The following is a 16,924-nucleotide window of genomic DNA, read 5'->3' as shown; positions in this document are numbered from 1 at the left end:
TTTCCTGCAATTCTGCTTCCTAACATTATGGAGTGGCAAAGATTAAAAGGATTATCTATACAAATATGTAAAAAGATAAACTGATCCATTTACATTAACAACGTCCAAAACTCTATTCGCTGGATCAAGAAGCCTATTGCATTTAGGTTCTCTGTAGGTCAAGGACACCTACTTTGAAAGGATTTTTCATAGTGGGTGTCTCAGTCGAAATTCATTAGAATTTCTACCTGAACGAAACCAGAGCGGGTTAGCCCCGCTCCTATGCTATACAAAAAAATTGGTAAGGTGGGACACTTAGTTAACCATTATTTGTTTACGATTACGATAGATTCTATTTTTGCCCAACTAACACAACGATTCTGTCTGATATAGAAAATGGATAGAAGTATGGAACTGCTTACAACTCTTTCAGTTTAACAAATTTCCATTTTAGGTTGTAGGTATCCTCAATTTCTATTAAGTGAAAGCATATTTAAGTGTAGCCGTAAAAAATAAAAGAATAATATGAAAAATTATTGTCCCTTCTGTTCAAGTATTTATGCTGTAAAGTACCTATTTAGGATTAGCTACAATATAATATATTATTTTTGTCAGAATAGAATATATAATATTTTTGTGACCGTGGTTATATTGCAAAATGTAAATTACTCAAAATCCAATGATTCATTAATACCCAATCATCTTAAATTTTATAAATTTCTCAATTTCAAAATCTGTAAGTAGACTTTTAATTAATTAACTTTGCAAACGAAACGTAATGCTAATCGACGCAACATTTCCTAACAAGTAGGTAGGTAAGGTACCTACTCATGCCAGCGGCGACGAATACAAAAGGTGGTAGACATCACGTTACCGAATAAGTAATAATAAATGTACTCATTTAAATTCCCAACAAACCTAACGACTTATCAGTATCTCTGCCTTTAAGGAGAGATTTACTCAATAAACTAAATTAACTATTGATTTCTCGATTCCACGGAACTATGAATACCTATCGATTAAGAAATTGTAAAAACTGTCGATATTTTTAATTACATCACGTGACTTCCGACAGTTAGTGATGTGCCAGACATGTGAATTACCGTTTTGTTTCACTTATTTTACCGTTCTGTCCTAAAACCGATGAATGGTAGTGATGGCACCATAAAAGTCTTAACGTCTCCACATTGTTCTTGGTCTTTACATATGTATCATGTACGTACCATGTTGCATTGTTAAGTGTCGACACATTATACGTGTGGAGAATTAACCACCGTATGAAATATTTCGCTAGTTACTTCTTTATTTATATTCAACGGCTCACGCACATGTTGATGACATCACGCGTCCTTGCTGCGAGGATGCTAAAACGAGTCCCAGTTTCTCCTTTTATCCTGTGTCATTATCGCGCTAATAATAAACGTGAGGCCATTCACGGCCGTATATTAATTCATATCAACTTATTGATCTTACCCTATTCAAATGAAAACAGACACCATTTGATTTAACTTCACTCACAATTCCCTTGTGTTAAGAGTTACATTTTTACATTATATTCATTATAGTAAAAAAAAATTATGGATCTTTTTAGCATAATATTATGTATGATGTTAAATAACATCTACTTGTTAAAATTTTAATACATATTGTTAACATCTTCTGTCAAGATGATTAATGGTAGCACGACTTCGAGATTTGAATGGGCGTAATGACTTTTTCATTCGTCAGTTTTTTAGTCCAAAATATTGAGTACGAGAAATTAATTGCACTTTTCTACCATTCCCTTGTCACTGCGCTTTGTTTGATGAATTTATCCTGTACAATTTATGCCGCTCATGGCAGCAAATCTTATGTGAGTGAGTAGAGTAGGTATTGTGCGAACAGAAGCATTGGCTCTTGAATTGTTAAGTGATAATCAAATAATCTATTCATAGCTACGAAACTAGTCACCTTGAACTCGCTCGAATGTGTTCACATCGGCGCCCTAAGGCTATTCTGTCTTGGCATATAGAAACTTAGATTTAATCATATTTTGGGTCAACAGCCTTTCAAACAGTTTAGTGGAAAGTTTGAACCGGACCAGGGAACAGTTAATTTTCCTTTAGTAACTGATCCGTATTACACTTAAAAGGCTTCGTGATGAGTTACACTTCAACAGACAAGGTAATGGATGTTTTATATGAAAGGGAGCATACAACTTGGTTCTAAACGTTATCATAGCAGGCAAAACCAACGATGCGCACAATGTATTGACTTCTAACAATGACCAACACAACGATTAGGACCTCGGAACAATTAAGTGAACGGTAAATTAGAATCACCATCCAAAGTAATTCTTGTACCTGCGTTTTCACTTAAAACATTTATGTGGTTTTTAAGAATCTTTTAAGCCGCGTTTAAGTAAATTAGTTACGTCCGGGGGTAATTATTGTCGTCATTATAAGCCCATTTATTGAATACAATAATGAGCAAACATTTGTTAATCGTTTCACTTCACCGTACCTGGCCAAAGTAGGTGTTGACAATTTTGATAATTCTTTGGCCTCCTTTCAGCATGTTTAAAAAATTCGGATAATGATGCCAATTGCGCTGTTCTTAAATGTTAAGTAAATTGAATTAACATAATTAAAGGCAGCGTCTTACATCTTCTTTTAATTAGATAGATGTTTAGAACAGTTGAGTTTTGGTTTTCTGTCTTTCTGATTCAGTTAAAGTTTTTATGTACATTCATGCCAATTTATTTTATGAAGCTATTCAGCGAAAAAATTTTCTCAGGTACATATTTTCTTAAACACAGTCATCGCTAGCTTCGACCGCCTACGGATGTGAGTGCTTCATCTTCAAAACTGGACACTAAATTGCATAACGACATAAAGTTTAGAGGTATTAAATAGGTAACTTTAAATATTTATGATTAACATTACATTTAAATGGCTAAGCCGTATTATGTTTATATCCGACACGATCTTGAGTTAATAATTTCTTATCTACTTGATATAGGTACGAAAGCTGATAAGGTAGATTTTTATACTTTACAGGAAATAAAATCAAAAGTGCCTAATGGAAATATTTGATAAATTAATTATGAAAGATTTCAAAATTCATTTGTATAATATAGTACCTACCTAGGTATTTCTTATATTTTTGTACTGTACATTATTGCATTGCAGCATTATAAATTACGTCATATGGCGATAACGGCAAGGAGTCGGACACGCCTATCTGGCGCCGCCGGCGCGAACCTTCGGGGACATCCGATAAACTACGAATATGAAGAATGCATTGAAGGGTGCACGGTTCCACGACCCGAACCGGCTCACTCACATCATGTGGCACAAGCCTGGTACGCGACCTCCAACGCACCAAACCTGTTACGATTAACTGAAACTGGCACGCCGTGTACCGCTAAACGTAAAAAAATAACCCATGATTCCTTTATCCGAAATTCATATTTGGAATCAGATCTATTCACGTTTTTTTGGAATAACACTAGTTTTCGATGGCCAGAACTCAGTGGCAATACGAAAAAATACTAATTTGTTGTCTCGCTTTAACGATTTACGAGATGATAAAGCAGAAAGGGAGGCGAATACGCGTACGTCGCCGGCACACCTAACTGTGGCCGGACATTACTCACTATAGGTAGATGTAGCTTTTACAACGCTACTGATAACTTCCATACGCAGGACGACAGTATTTCTAACACAAAAGGGAACACATGTTAACTAAGTTTGCACATAATACACATCACAGACATATTGCACATTTCCTTACTTCTTCTCTTCGCATTATTTCCACTTGCAATCGTTTGTGATACTCCTCACATTCGTCCTTGTATTTTTCCATTTCCTCCTTTGTTTGACGCATTTTCTTCTTCAGGACGTCCAAAATGGTTCCCTGCTGCATATTCGTCGTCATTTTGATCACTGTTTGTTATACGAAACGCCTAAAATCTATAATCTTGAGACACCTTCGCCCTTCTCGCGAAAATGCCAACTGACTGTCCCGTTCGTTAGTGCTCTGTATCGCGGAGACACCTCGGCCCGAATGAACACAGCCGGCGAATAAAATGGCCGCCACTAACTCACACGCTACAACTTTATCACCAATTAACTAACGACGTGCCTTTTTATGCAATAATTTTAATCGATATGATAGATTTATTAAACTGTAAAACGAAGACACTAATTTGTCCACACATCAGCACATTATTTTATAATGTCACGTTTATCAAGAACAGTAAACGTCACACAGCAGACCGTGCGCTACGCACTAGCTCCACCTATTAAATGACGGCGATACTTACATTCTGTAGGGTCAAAAGCGAACATTATTTTAAAGGAAACTCAAAATATGGGATGGGTGAAACGGTTGATAGATTGCGCACAATACAATAAATTTACCTACGGAAGTTACGTTAGACTGACTATTTTAAAACAGAATAACAATCATGAGAAAAGAATGATTGTTGCAATGATGTTGTATGAACAATAGCTACTAATAATTTTAAATTTTTGAATGAACATTGATAAATAGACAAGTTTCCCATAAGTAGCAATTATTTTTATTATGGGTATTGTTTAACTTTATTAATAACATAAAGAATTTGTATAAATGTTATGTATAGTGAAATATAGGCGCCATCTAGAGGAAAATTGACATATTATCATGAAGTAAACGTGAGTCAGTCTCAGTCAGTCTTTACCGAGACGATATTACACGTAATGACTGTACTGCAGAAGACCAGCCGAATTTTTTACTTGTGACGTAATTTAGAAAGTACATGTCTGCTTTAAATTCCGATAAATTTAAGTGACTAGGTACCTAGCTCAACTGTTCTTATTACTTTTTTACAGGTTTTTTATCTACTACATTTTGCATAAATGTTTACTATTCTAAGAATAAAATAGAATACTATATTATTCTTATGGTTATTGTAATAAAATACGAATATAAATAATAAACACAAGTTGGGTAGCGACACTATGTTAGTGAACAGAGTTTACATGACCTGTTTCGGCGTTAGACTACAAAGGATACATTAATTAACCTTGTCTAATGTCCATGTTATTTCAGTTGTGTTCCAGCATTGAAATTGTTGCAGAAATGAAATTAATTTGTAGATATTTTAAGTTTGCCCTTTTAATTTCACCACTTTCTTTTTAATGCGGTATAGGACCTACCTATAAATATTTTGAAATCCTAAGGTCTTCACTAATGGACTAAGAGCCAGTGCGTGCCAGACCTTCGTTATGATTTTTATTTATTTATACTTTATTGCACACAACACGAAGTAAACATATCAAAAAACATACAAGGATCTTAATAATTTAATATAATAGCTGTAGTATGCAAAGGCGGCCTTATCGCTAAAGCGATCTCTTCTAGGCAACCTTATTTTATAAAAGCTGAAAGTTTCTGTGCTTATTTTCCCCAACACTGGCAGGAACGTTTGTTTGGATGTTTGTTTGGATCATAGTGGCTTTGAGAGATAGCAAGTAATAAAGGTGTAAAAAAATCTTACGTCAAAGTATAAGTCTAATTTTTTTAACATCAAAAATCCAAACAAACGTCCCTTCCAGTGTTGGAGACTATACGCAGGTAAACTTTCAGCTTTTATAAAATAACGAAGCTCATACGCAGCTGATGATGTAAGGGACCTGACCACCAAAACTAATAAGATTTAAAATCTGTCGGTTATAAATTGATATTGGAGTTAGGTACTTACCAAATAAATGCTTTTTGAACTCAAGGAACTTACTCCTCAGCCCTGATGCAGTAAGGAATTGCATTCCTAAATCGTGATGATCTCACGGGATTTTTAAAGAATCATTGCGTTTAAATGTTTTTACGAAATTTGGTCTGCCTTGCATCCCGGTAACCGGCTAGGTAGGTACTACGAAAATCAAAAGTTCCCACGGGATTTTTAAAAACCTAAATCCACGCGGGCGAAGCCGCGGGCATCAGCTAGTTTATAATAATATGGGTAGGTAGTGATTTACAAAATAAAACTAATATCGATACATAAAAATGCATGTTAAACAGAACAACACTAGTGACTAGTAAGAATAATTTAGAAAGTTGTATTTACACGAAGGTACGAACTTTAGTGAATTTAATTTTTAGAGCAGGACGAATAATTTATGAATCATGAGTGACCACAGAATTTGACGATTCTGTTCTTATTAGGAAAAGAAAAAAATAATTTGAGTTTCAGTTCTAACTTCTAAGTATGGGGAACCCCAAAAATTATTGTTTTTTTTTCTATTTTTGTGTAAAAAATTTAATGCGGTTCACAGAATACATCTACTTACCAAGTTTCAACAGTATAGCTCTTATAGTTTCGGAGAAAAGTGGCTGTGACATACGGACGGACAGACAGACAGACATGACGAATCTTTAAGGGTTCCGTTTTTTGCCATTCGGCTACGGAACCTTAAAAAGACCAGCTTGTAAACAAAACTAACAAAAAAAATTATTACAATGTTGAAAATTGATTTTTTAAAATAGTAGGGAATAAGGGCGATAATAATAATTGTCCACGTGCACTTTGGGATCGCTGCGACATCTAGCGGCGGAGATTGTAATCGTCAGCGTAAACAAGTCAAACGAAAATGTCAATGGCTCAGCTGATCGCCCAACGCATGTTTCGCTTCGCTTCATGGAGCAGCTTCAAGATTTTTCCGACGGAACGCGATTAAAAATAGTTCTTCAGTGCGCATTTGGCCCACGCCTACCAGACTCACGCATCGAAACAGAAGACTAATAAATGTAGGACGTTACCCTTTTCAATGCCGTATTCTTTATGTTCTGCAACTCGTTCTTGATAATCGAGAATTTCATCATCGTGTCCGACGAGAATATGGAGCTGCCAAACGCGAGGCCTGGATAGTCGGCACATCTTCTGCGCCGTCGGTTCTCCCTTGCGGCCAACACTTCGGTGCATTCACTGGGACACCGAAGTTTAGCTAGTTCTGCAGTCTCCGGGTCATCGTCGGATACCTCAGAGGGCAGCGCGATCACCTCCGCACCATCACCCGCCGATCTCTCCTCTCGAAAGGAAAAATCGTCATCCGAGCTTATCGACTCGGCCTCAGTTCTAACATCAATTTCTGCAACTTCAGTTTCATCATCGATATTCGAGTCCTCGATAGTATTGCGATTGGAAAGTGCATCGTCACTATTCGTCCTTGTCAATCGCTGAGATTCACTAACACTATTTACACAAGGCACAACATCGTCTGTCTGGCCGTGCGAGGTCCCTCGTTTGGACGGAATGGGGTCGGCGGGTGCCCCGGGGGCGGGCCCTCGGTCGCCCCGCAGCCGCGGGTGGTGCTGGTGCCCCCTGCGCCGCACGGGGGTGCGCCCGTGGGCGTGGGGCGCGGGCGCGGACATCACTGCACGGCGCGCGCTCCGACCGGCCGCGCAGCGTTCGCCGCCATGTTGACCGACTGTCACGGAAACTGCCGAGAACGTGGCGCTGGCGTCGCAGTTTCGTCGTCATCTTTTGTTTAGATTACCGGTACTGCTTTACCGATTCCCGCATTCCGTAGCATAAACGCGCGGTAGAATTCAAATTAAATCACGTAGCGTTAACTTAACACGCTTGCAATCGCTAATCATTAATTTCAACATTATGTTTATAACTAACCGTATTATTAATGCGCTAGGTCTGTTTGTATGTTGGTTTGTTCTTTAGTCACGTTGCAACGGAGCAACGGACCGACGTGATTTTTTGCATAGGTATAGTTGATGACCTGAAGTGACATAGACTACTTTTATCCCGCAAAACTAAAGAGTTCCCACGAGATTTTCAAAACCCAAATCTACATGGACAGAGTCGCGGGCATCATCTAGACTTCTATAACTAAGTTGGTAAATCATTGTTAAAAAACTATTAAAAACTTATCATTTTATTCATTCCTATTTCATACCAATAATAAAATAATGAACATTTTGTAATTAACCTAACAGCGGAGTTTCAAATATTTAAACAATTAAAACATGCGGAGAACGCGGTCAGTAGTCTAATTTTACCTAAACACCGGGCACCGAGCCCATATTAGGTGTCACGGGCTGAAAATAACCACCGCGGTGCGCGAGCGCGGCCGGCTTGCAGTGTAAACATCTGTGCAAGTCTTACATTCATATTATTATTTTCATAGTAACAAAACATAGGTAATAAGTGTACTAGCTATAGGTACCTACTTATGATTTATGATTTATTTATTCATTTGCTTTCATGGTTACATGAAGCCCCGTTAGGGCATTGCAAAGTTAGGTACATTAACAATACATACATGCTAAATATATAATTATTATACAATTACATGCAAACTAGAGTAACATAGGCTATATTTTATTTTGGAAAAAAATAGGGTTCCGTAAGATATTTGGGTTTTTCGGACACAAGGTGTAAAAAATCAACCAGAAAAGTTACTTATTTTGCGTACGCTGCCTAAACTATAAAAGATAGAACCATAAAATGTTCTAATTAATTGTAGATCTTATAAATATCTACAAAAAAGTCCGCGACACACTATACCCATCTATGTCGAGTGAGGCACAGCAACCATTTTTTTATTTAAAAATCTTGAATTTTTTTTGGACTACATTTAAACGCGTTTATTTTACTCATGCTATTAATCCTTATCAAAATAAATGATTTCATCACTAAGAACAGTTTATGGAGATAATATTTGGTCTTTGAATGATTAAAATTGGACGTTTGGTTTTGAAGTTATGGCGAAATTAAAATATTACGATTTCTGCTGCACGGCCCGTTGTCTACACTAATATTATAAAGAGGAAAACTTTGTTTGTTTGTTTGTTTGTTTGTTTGTTTGTTTGTTTGTACTGAATAGGCTCAAAAACTACTGGACCGATTTTAAAAATTCTTTCACCATTCGAAAGCTACATTATCCACGAGTAACATAGGTATGGTATGGATGGCAATCGGGGCGTCCGCCTCCCGCCTGATACCCGGATTGCCATCACGACCTGTCACGGACTATACGTCATAAGTAGGTACAAGTTTCTTGCATACGCCCTTGCCTGTGATCTCACAAGATGATGCAATTGATGCAGTCTATAATGGAAGCGGGCTAACTTGGACGGGGTATACGCACAGCGTAGGTACCTAAAACTGTGGTAAGGGCTATGGCTATGGCAGCCCAGTTTCTACGTGGCATCGTACCGGAACGCTAAATCACTTGACGGCACGACTTCGCCGGTACGTTGGGCACTATGCTACGGTTAAAGCCTCCTACCAGACATATCTTGAGGAATCCTATATAGCAACTCGAATATCAAATAAAATAATCTAAACTTCTAAAACTCGAGGCACTAACTAACAAAATCGCCTACGAATAATAGTGAAAATTATAGAGTTATCGTGTAGATATTAAGTAAAGTTCTTAAGTGTATTCTTGGCACCATTCCACGCGGTCATGATTTATATAGTAATTAGATAAGGCTAGCTTTAAGTTTTATTGTATTAAAAAAAAAAAAAAACTCCGAAAAAAAAAAAAAAAAAAAAAAGTAAAGTTCGCAGATTATACATAAGTACCTACCTAAAGTTTTCGAAAACTTTCGGTCGAAAATCAATCGGTCACAGTCCACTGATACTCACACAAACCAACAAAGTGTTCGAGATGTACAAATTCGTTCTAAACTTACAGAAAATCTTCAGGGAAATCTATTGCAAGCTTTTAATAAAAATAATAAAATCCACTCGGTGTACTCACGTTCTGTAGTGCCTTCTCCTTCTCCTCGAGTTTGCCGTTGACCTGCATAAGGGATTCTTGCGTTTGGTCGAGGTCATTCTCAATGGTCTGGATTTTCTTCTGGAGCTGTCTTGCTTCTTCTTCGGCCTACGATTAGAGAAAAATATTAGTGGAAACTGGAAACATGAAATTCTGGCAGAGCATACCGTTACTAAATTTTAAAGTATTATAATATGATACATTTCCTTACGTTGCATTGCATTAAAAAGATATAAACGATCATACTTAATAGTAGCGAAATACCAATATGATTTAAAATATTAATATGGGTATCTAAATACTTAACGTTAATGGATATATGGTTAATATTGTTACTTTTAACGTTGAAAAAATACCAGTAATTCGGTCCCTGATTACAGACTACTAAATAAACCTCAATCTGAGGTAGATAGTTGGTTTTAAAACAAGTCCAAGAAGGTTACGCTGTCGTAAAAATAACGTTTTCTCTAACTATCTTCAAAAAGCGTACTTCTAGCGTACCAGTGTAACATAACTTAACTAGGATTTTTCAGACGAAGTAGCTGTCTTTGACCTAATAATTTTACCCCTCTCCACATAGACAAGCATAGGAAGTACCAGGAGATCATAATTATACCTTTTCGGCGCGAAGGTTTGCGTCCTTGGCCTGCTGTTCGCACTGAGCGGCGCGGTCAAGTGCGTTGTCCTTCTCCAGCTTCATCGCCTGCATCTTCTTTTTGATCGCGTCCATGGTGGCGGCTTTTTGTTTCTACTCCCCTTGGTGAAAACTATGAAAAACAAAATACAATTAAAATCTACTGCTATGCCATATAATTATAAAGAAAAATCCAAAACAAAGTATCGGGTGAAGCTTTTGGATAAAATATCTAACTATGCCACCTTTGGGAAAAAGATACGTTTAGTGTGGTAGATACAAAATATGACAGAGAAAGCCAAAACAGCAGAACCAAAAAATAAAGCTTATCTTGTATTTTTTTAAATCAAAATTTAAAAATAGGAAATCGTAGAGCTTTTAATGAAAAGTCTAAATATAATTTTTTCCTAGAGAATCCTGTATTATTTTTATTCATAACTCTTTATAGTCCTAAGGTCAATAAACACGAAATGAGACAGACATTATAGAATAGATAGTTACGAGTATTACAATCGTAATAACATAAAGAAATCCGTCTATGCTATTTATGGAGCTTGGGGTGCATTGCTCCTGCGTCCTCTATGACTTTTGTCCATTCCTTTTTGTCTACCTTGCTTAGCTTGTCACATTAGATGTGTTATATTAGGGCGTTTGTCGTTTGGTCGTTGTACCTTTTGATTCTGAAGGTTTATGCTAATGTCATATTCTGATATACCTATCTAAAATACTAGCTGATGCCCGCGACCTACGCGTGGATTTAGGTTTTTAAAAATCTCGTGGGAACACATTGATTTTCTGGGATTAAAAGTAGCCTATGACACTCTCAAGGTCTTCAACTATACCAATGCAAAAAATCACGCCGCACCGTTGCAGGTGGTTGCAACTCTGTACTAAATTTCATCAAAATCGGTTGAACTGTTGGACCGTGAAAAGCTAGCAGACAGACAGACACACTTTCGCATTTATAATATTAAGTATGGATATATAGATAATGTTGATATGTATAGTGTTTATAAAGTTATTATTTATTAATTATACATAATATTTTAGTAAATGAATATGCCTAAAATGTGGACTCCGGAATAACCTCCATAATAAGCTTATATACTTACCTTTACCTATAATACCTACTTACCTATCTAGCGTCCTTAGATCAAAAAAGGCTATGAAACTATCGTAATTTTTAACATACATTTGCATCCTAATTATCCTAATAGAGAGATAGGTACATGAATTTAAAAAAAACTAGGTTTCTAGTAGCTCTGTCCTATAACAGATAAGAATGTATGAAACAAAACCAGCTTACGCTGTCGCGAACAACTAGTAGTAGCAACATGCACTTCATTCCACACCTTGGAATTTGGATCTAGAAAGTTCCAAGCATAATTACTTAAGTTTCGAATACCAACTATTATAAAAAATATTAAAATAAGTATGATATTTTCATGGTAGTTTTCACATAAAAGGCTAAAATAAGGAAGTACAAAATGGACAAAAAAAACCGAATAGGTAGGTATAATTAGTGGTAAACGCGCAGATGCAACTGCGTCTGGTATACGCTCAGGGTAGCTATGAAACAGCTTCTGGTATACGCTCAGGGTAGCTATGCAACAGCTTCTGGTATACGCTCAGGATAGCTATGCAACAGCTTCTGGTATACGCTCAGGGTATCTGTGCAACAGCTTCTGGAATACGCTCAGGGTAGCTATGCAACAGCTTCTGGTATACGCTCAGAGTAGCTATGAAACAGCTTCTGGTATACGCTCAGAGTAGCTATGAAACAGCTTCTGGTATACGCTCAGGGTAGCTATGCCACAGCTTCTGGTATTCGCTCAGGGTAGCTATGCTGTGCAACAGTTTCTGGTATACGCTCGGGGTAGCTATGCAACAGCTTCTGGTATACGCTCAGGATAGCTATGCAACAGCTTCTGGTATACGCTCAGGGTATCTGTGCAACAGCTTCTGGAATACGCTCAGGGTAGCTACGCAACAGCTGCCTAAATAAGTACCTAGTACCTACACAAGTATTATTCAATAGCCAGCGAGATATTCAGAAAGCTATGCAGAATTTCTTTACGTGATCATAATAAGTATCAGAAATTATCTCAACGGATGAAGTGGCAACGGGCAGAGAGAGTTCTAAAAACCGTCCAACGTCCAAGGTGCTAGGACATCGCAACGGAAAGCGCAGCGTTTTAGAAGCCCCCAGCGAGCGGTTAGCGCTTGATTCAGGCGGCGCGGCGCAGGACTGATGGTGTGTGGAATTGTGGATACCCCACAAGACGTCGTTCGGTTGATAATAATGACCTACAAGAGACCTTTCTCCAGCAGTGGACCTCTATTGGTTGATAATGATGATGATGATGATGACTATTCAACAGAGCTTGCCTTATATTATGATTTCAGAATTTGATGCGCAGCTTACATTATCAAATAACTAAAGTAACCGGAACTATCAAATGTCCCGAATAATAAATATCTGAAACCGAATCCGACGTACCTACCTAAGCAGATTTCTCTTAGACTGTTCAGTTGTAGGAATAAATTGTCAGGAGTCACTTCGCAATAAAGGTAGTTAATTTCAAATAGATAGATATAGAAAGCCGTGATAGCCTAGTAGTTAGGACGTTCGCCTTCTATTCGGGCCATCGGGAGTTCGATTTTCGGAGTTATAATATGCGTTTAATATCGGCGTGTGAAGTCCGCTAATCCCGCACATGGCCAGCGTGGTGAACTATGGCCAAACCCTTCTCATACAGGGAGGAGACCCATGAGCCATTGCTGGGTTGATCATGATGATGATGATGAATTTCAAATAACAAAAAGTTACTATAAAAAACCAGTCAAATGCGAGTCAGGCTCGCGCAACGAAGGTTCCGTACTACAGTCGTATTTTTTCGTCATTTTGCACGATAATTCAAAAACTATGATGCATAAAAATAAATAAAAATGTGTTTTAGAATGTACAGGTGAAGACCTTTCATATGATACCCCACTTGATATAGTTATCTTACTTCGAGAATTGAAATCACTAATTATTAGTTCATGACCACAATTTAATTTGTTTTTGTGGGATGTAACCACAAATTCAGGGTTTTCAGATTTTTCCCCGAATGTCAGCTGTAAGACCTACGTACCTGCCAAATTTCATGATTCTAGGTCAACGGGAAGTACCCTGTAGATTTCTTGGCAGACCGACAGACAACAAAGTCCAAGATCCTATAAGGGTTCCGTTTTTCCTTTTGAGGTACGGAACCCTAAAAACATGAGTGAGGTATGAAAAATTAAAAAGAAATAATCCAAAGCATATACCTACCTACTCAGTAGGTACCTACCTACTCACATAACCTTTATACAATCTAACCATAAGTCCAATGACCATATCGTCCGGAGGCTGCGCGCCGTGATTCAAGGGAAAAGCATTCCTTTGTGTGAATCATATTTCGCAAAAATGCATCCGAGTGCAATGCTGACCGGTCGGGCTAAGTAATCGACCCGTGTCCGTGTTGTTCTTACTTTGTACAACGGCAAAGTTATCGCTTCTTTAAAACTTAAACGAAAATATACAGCAGGCAGACATTTGTAATACTAGAAGAGCTCAGTCATTTGCAATAACTTGACAAACTTGACGAGATATACAGGCTGTAGCCATGAACGCTAGCAAAAACGAAGACATGTGAATGATTTGGTGATAACGTTGAGGACGTATTCAATTTGAAGGTCCCGATGAATATCGTCATTTCTGATGTACCAGGGCCATAGCCCACGACCATAGGCTTCACCACCACGTTAACGTTGAAGCAGTCCAGCTGCTTGACGTAACGGAGACAGTGAGAAGATTAAAAAGGACCAAACCTTTTGAGTTAGTGTATAGTGACAAGTGATAGTGTACATAGTGTAAGTGCTGAAAGAACACGTGAACAAAGTGTATCTCAAATCAAGAAAGACTATGATACGTCAATGGACAATTTCTTGGTATATAAGATAATTTATAAGTTTAGGTTAAAATAAAATTACTTATTAGTCATAAATTAGGCTAGATCGTAATACAATTGAGTAGCTAATTGGCACTCAACAATAAGAAGAAAAAAAATCAAGATATATTGCAAATAAAACATCTGACTGACGCTAGAGGTCAACGAACATTGCGTAAGTATTCGGAGTCAATGCCACATCGTAAGTGGGCATTGTGGCTAATTCCATTGTACACAATCCCTAAACTAAACTAAAATGGCACGTCTAAATCTATTGCTATCCCTTTCATAATGTTGCTTGCGGAAAAGGATAGCATTAGATTTAGACCTGTTAATTTAGTTTAGTTTAGAGATTGTGTACTAGAGAATCGGCCCCATTGACCCCAGTTTTGAACGTTATACATTGCGGGTTTGAAAAATACTAAATCACTAAAACTACAAAATGAGGCAAATGGTTATTGGTATTGGTTTGTATTTAGATAGTATAACATAATGCTAAGTTTTTGCTAGCGTTCTGGTTACACCCTGTATAATAAAGTAAATTATTTAAAAGCATATTCGTCGCACTTTTTATAAGTATAGAGACTTATTTGAATATTTTATTATCACATTTTAAAAAAAAAAATTAGGTAAAAAAGGATCTTGCAATTAACATATTCATCAACTCTTATTGAAACAGAGGCCTATCACACTTAACATTTTAAAAGAATTCGATAAACTTACACTTCAAATTGTTAAATAACGTTCGCTTACTTTTTTGAAATGCGTAGGTAGGTTCCTTACCTACGTAGTTCATTTCCCACATATCATATTTTAGCCTATTTTAATAACAACGTGCGTCGAGACCCAGGTCAAAATGCTATAGAATCCAGGGATGTATAATTATCAGTTATGTATTAAAAAACCGGCCAAGTGCGAGTCAGGCTCGCGCAACGAGAGTTCCGTACTACAGTCGTATTTTTTCGACATTTTGCACGATAATTCAAAAACTATGACGCATAAAAATAAATAAAAATTGTTTTAGAATGCACAAGTAAAGCCCTTTCATATGATACCCCACTTGATATAGTTATCTTACTTTGAATACTAATTATTAGTTCATGACCACAATTTAATTTTTTTTGTGTGAGTTAACCCTAAATTCACTTTTTTCAGATTTTTCCCCTAAAGCCACCGGTAAGACCCACCTACCTGCCAAATTTCATGATTCTAGGTCAACGGGAAGTACCCTGTAGGTTTCTTGACAGACAGACAGACAAAAAAGTGATCCTATAAGGGTTCCGTTTTTCCTTTTGAGGTACGGAACCTTAAAAACCGGCCAAGTGCGAGTCAGGCTCGCGCAATGAGGGTTCCGTACTACAGTCGTATTATTTCGTCATTTTGCACGATAATTCAAAAACTATGACGCATAAAAATAAATAAAAATCTGTTTTAGAATGCACAGGTAAAGACCTTTCATAATATGATACCCCACTTGATATAGTTACTCAAACCTTATCTTACTTCAAAAATTGAAAATACTAGTTTTTAGTTCATGACCACAATTTAATTTTTTTTTGTCGTGTAATCACAAATTCAAGGTTTTCAGGTTTTTCCCCAAATGTCAGCTATAAGATCCACCTACCTGCCAAATTTCATGATTCTAGGTCAACGGGAAGTACCCTGTAGGTTTCTTGACAGACAGACAGACTGACAGACAGACAGACAGACAACAAAGTGATCCTATAAGGATTCCGTTTTTCCTTTTGAGGTACGGAACGCTAAAAAATATGGTACAAGGCGGTTGTTGTATATTTGCAAGAAGAATCTTTTTGAATTTAGAATATGAAAATACACAAGAAAAACGGTGGGCAAGAAAAATTCATTTTATTGATTCGAAGCAGAAAAAAAATATTGGCGTTAAACGTCCAGCCGCGGGCAGCGTAAGTGCGTTTAGACCTTTAATGTTACGTTTTCCAGATAAGGCTGGTATACTAAGCATTGTGTTACAGATTGAATAAAATCTGTTCCTCTGAGGTTATTTTTATCAATACTTAGAATGCCACTGTTGGTAGGTATATAGGTAGTAGGTACAAGCAGTTTCTACATCCACGGACGAAATGTGTCACGAGCGTACAAAAAGGCTAATTCTAAATTAATGAAATAGGTAGGGATCTAATTTAGTGCTTAAATACATATCAAGTAGGCTAATAACCTAATTAGGTTAACCAATTAATTCAAATACAGAGTAGATAGTACACTTTTTTAACTTCAAAACTGCAGCCTTGTATTTAATTTCGTGAAAAATACTGTTATCGGTAATTGCGATCCGCAAAACCTAATTCTGAAGCGAGAAAGCGAAACCTTCGACTAAGTAAGTATATTTTGTTAAAAAGTTATATTAAAGTAGGTATAAATAAATTAACTTCTTTTAACGGTATATATATTCGGAAAAGTAAGGTTCATAAGAGTGTATTTTTCCTAATTTCAAGAAAAAAGATGAAGTAAGTAGGTATGAATCCCGTAAAACGGTTTATTACAGCACGTAAGCACAAAGTCACACATTACCACACCAATAAAAATCGATTGCAAAA

The 16,924-nt window shown here is 37.0% G+C and overlaps 1 protein-coding gene across 47 annotated transcripts in view; it reads right to left on the bottom strand.

Moving 5' to 3' along the window:
- LOC117990028 (tropomyosin-2) overlaps nt 1-16,924 on the bottom strand; it is a 43,888-nt gene that overhangs the window by 22,256 nt on the left and 4,708 nt on the right. For 14 of the 47 annotated variants that reach the window (XM_069504152.1, XM_069504171.1, XM_069504169.1 and 11 more), the window contains exons 2-3: nt 10,360-10,510; nt 9,726-9,851 (exon numbers count right to left, since the gene is read on the bottom strand). In XM_069504152.1, the coding sequence (XP_069360253.1) occupies nt 9,726-9,851; nt 10,360-10,473 (240 nt within the window). In that variant the 5' untranslated portion in view covers nt 10,474-10,510. Of the gene's footprint in view, nt 1-3,753; nt 4,269-6,762; nt 7,451-9,725; nt 9,852-10,359; nt 10,511-16,924 lie in introns of those variants that run through there. The other 33 variants (XM_069504149.1, XM_034977455.2, XM_034977456.2 and 30 more) reach the window with 26 other exon arrangements.

The sequence above is a fragment of the Maniola hyperantus genome, chromosome 17 (genome assembly GCF_902806685.2).
Source record: "Maniola hyperantus chromosome 17, iAphHyp1.2, whole genome shotgun sequence".
NCBI lineage: Eukaryota > Metazoa > Arthropoda > Insecta > Lepidoptera > Nymphalidae > Maniola > Maniola hyperantus.
The sequence above is the reverse complement of the archived record's forward strand: the minus strand, read 5'-3'. Positions and strand labels throughout refer to the sequence as shown.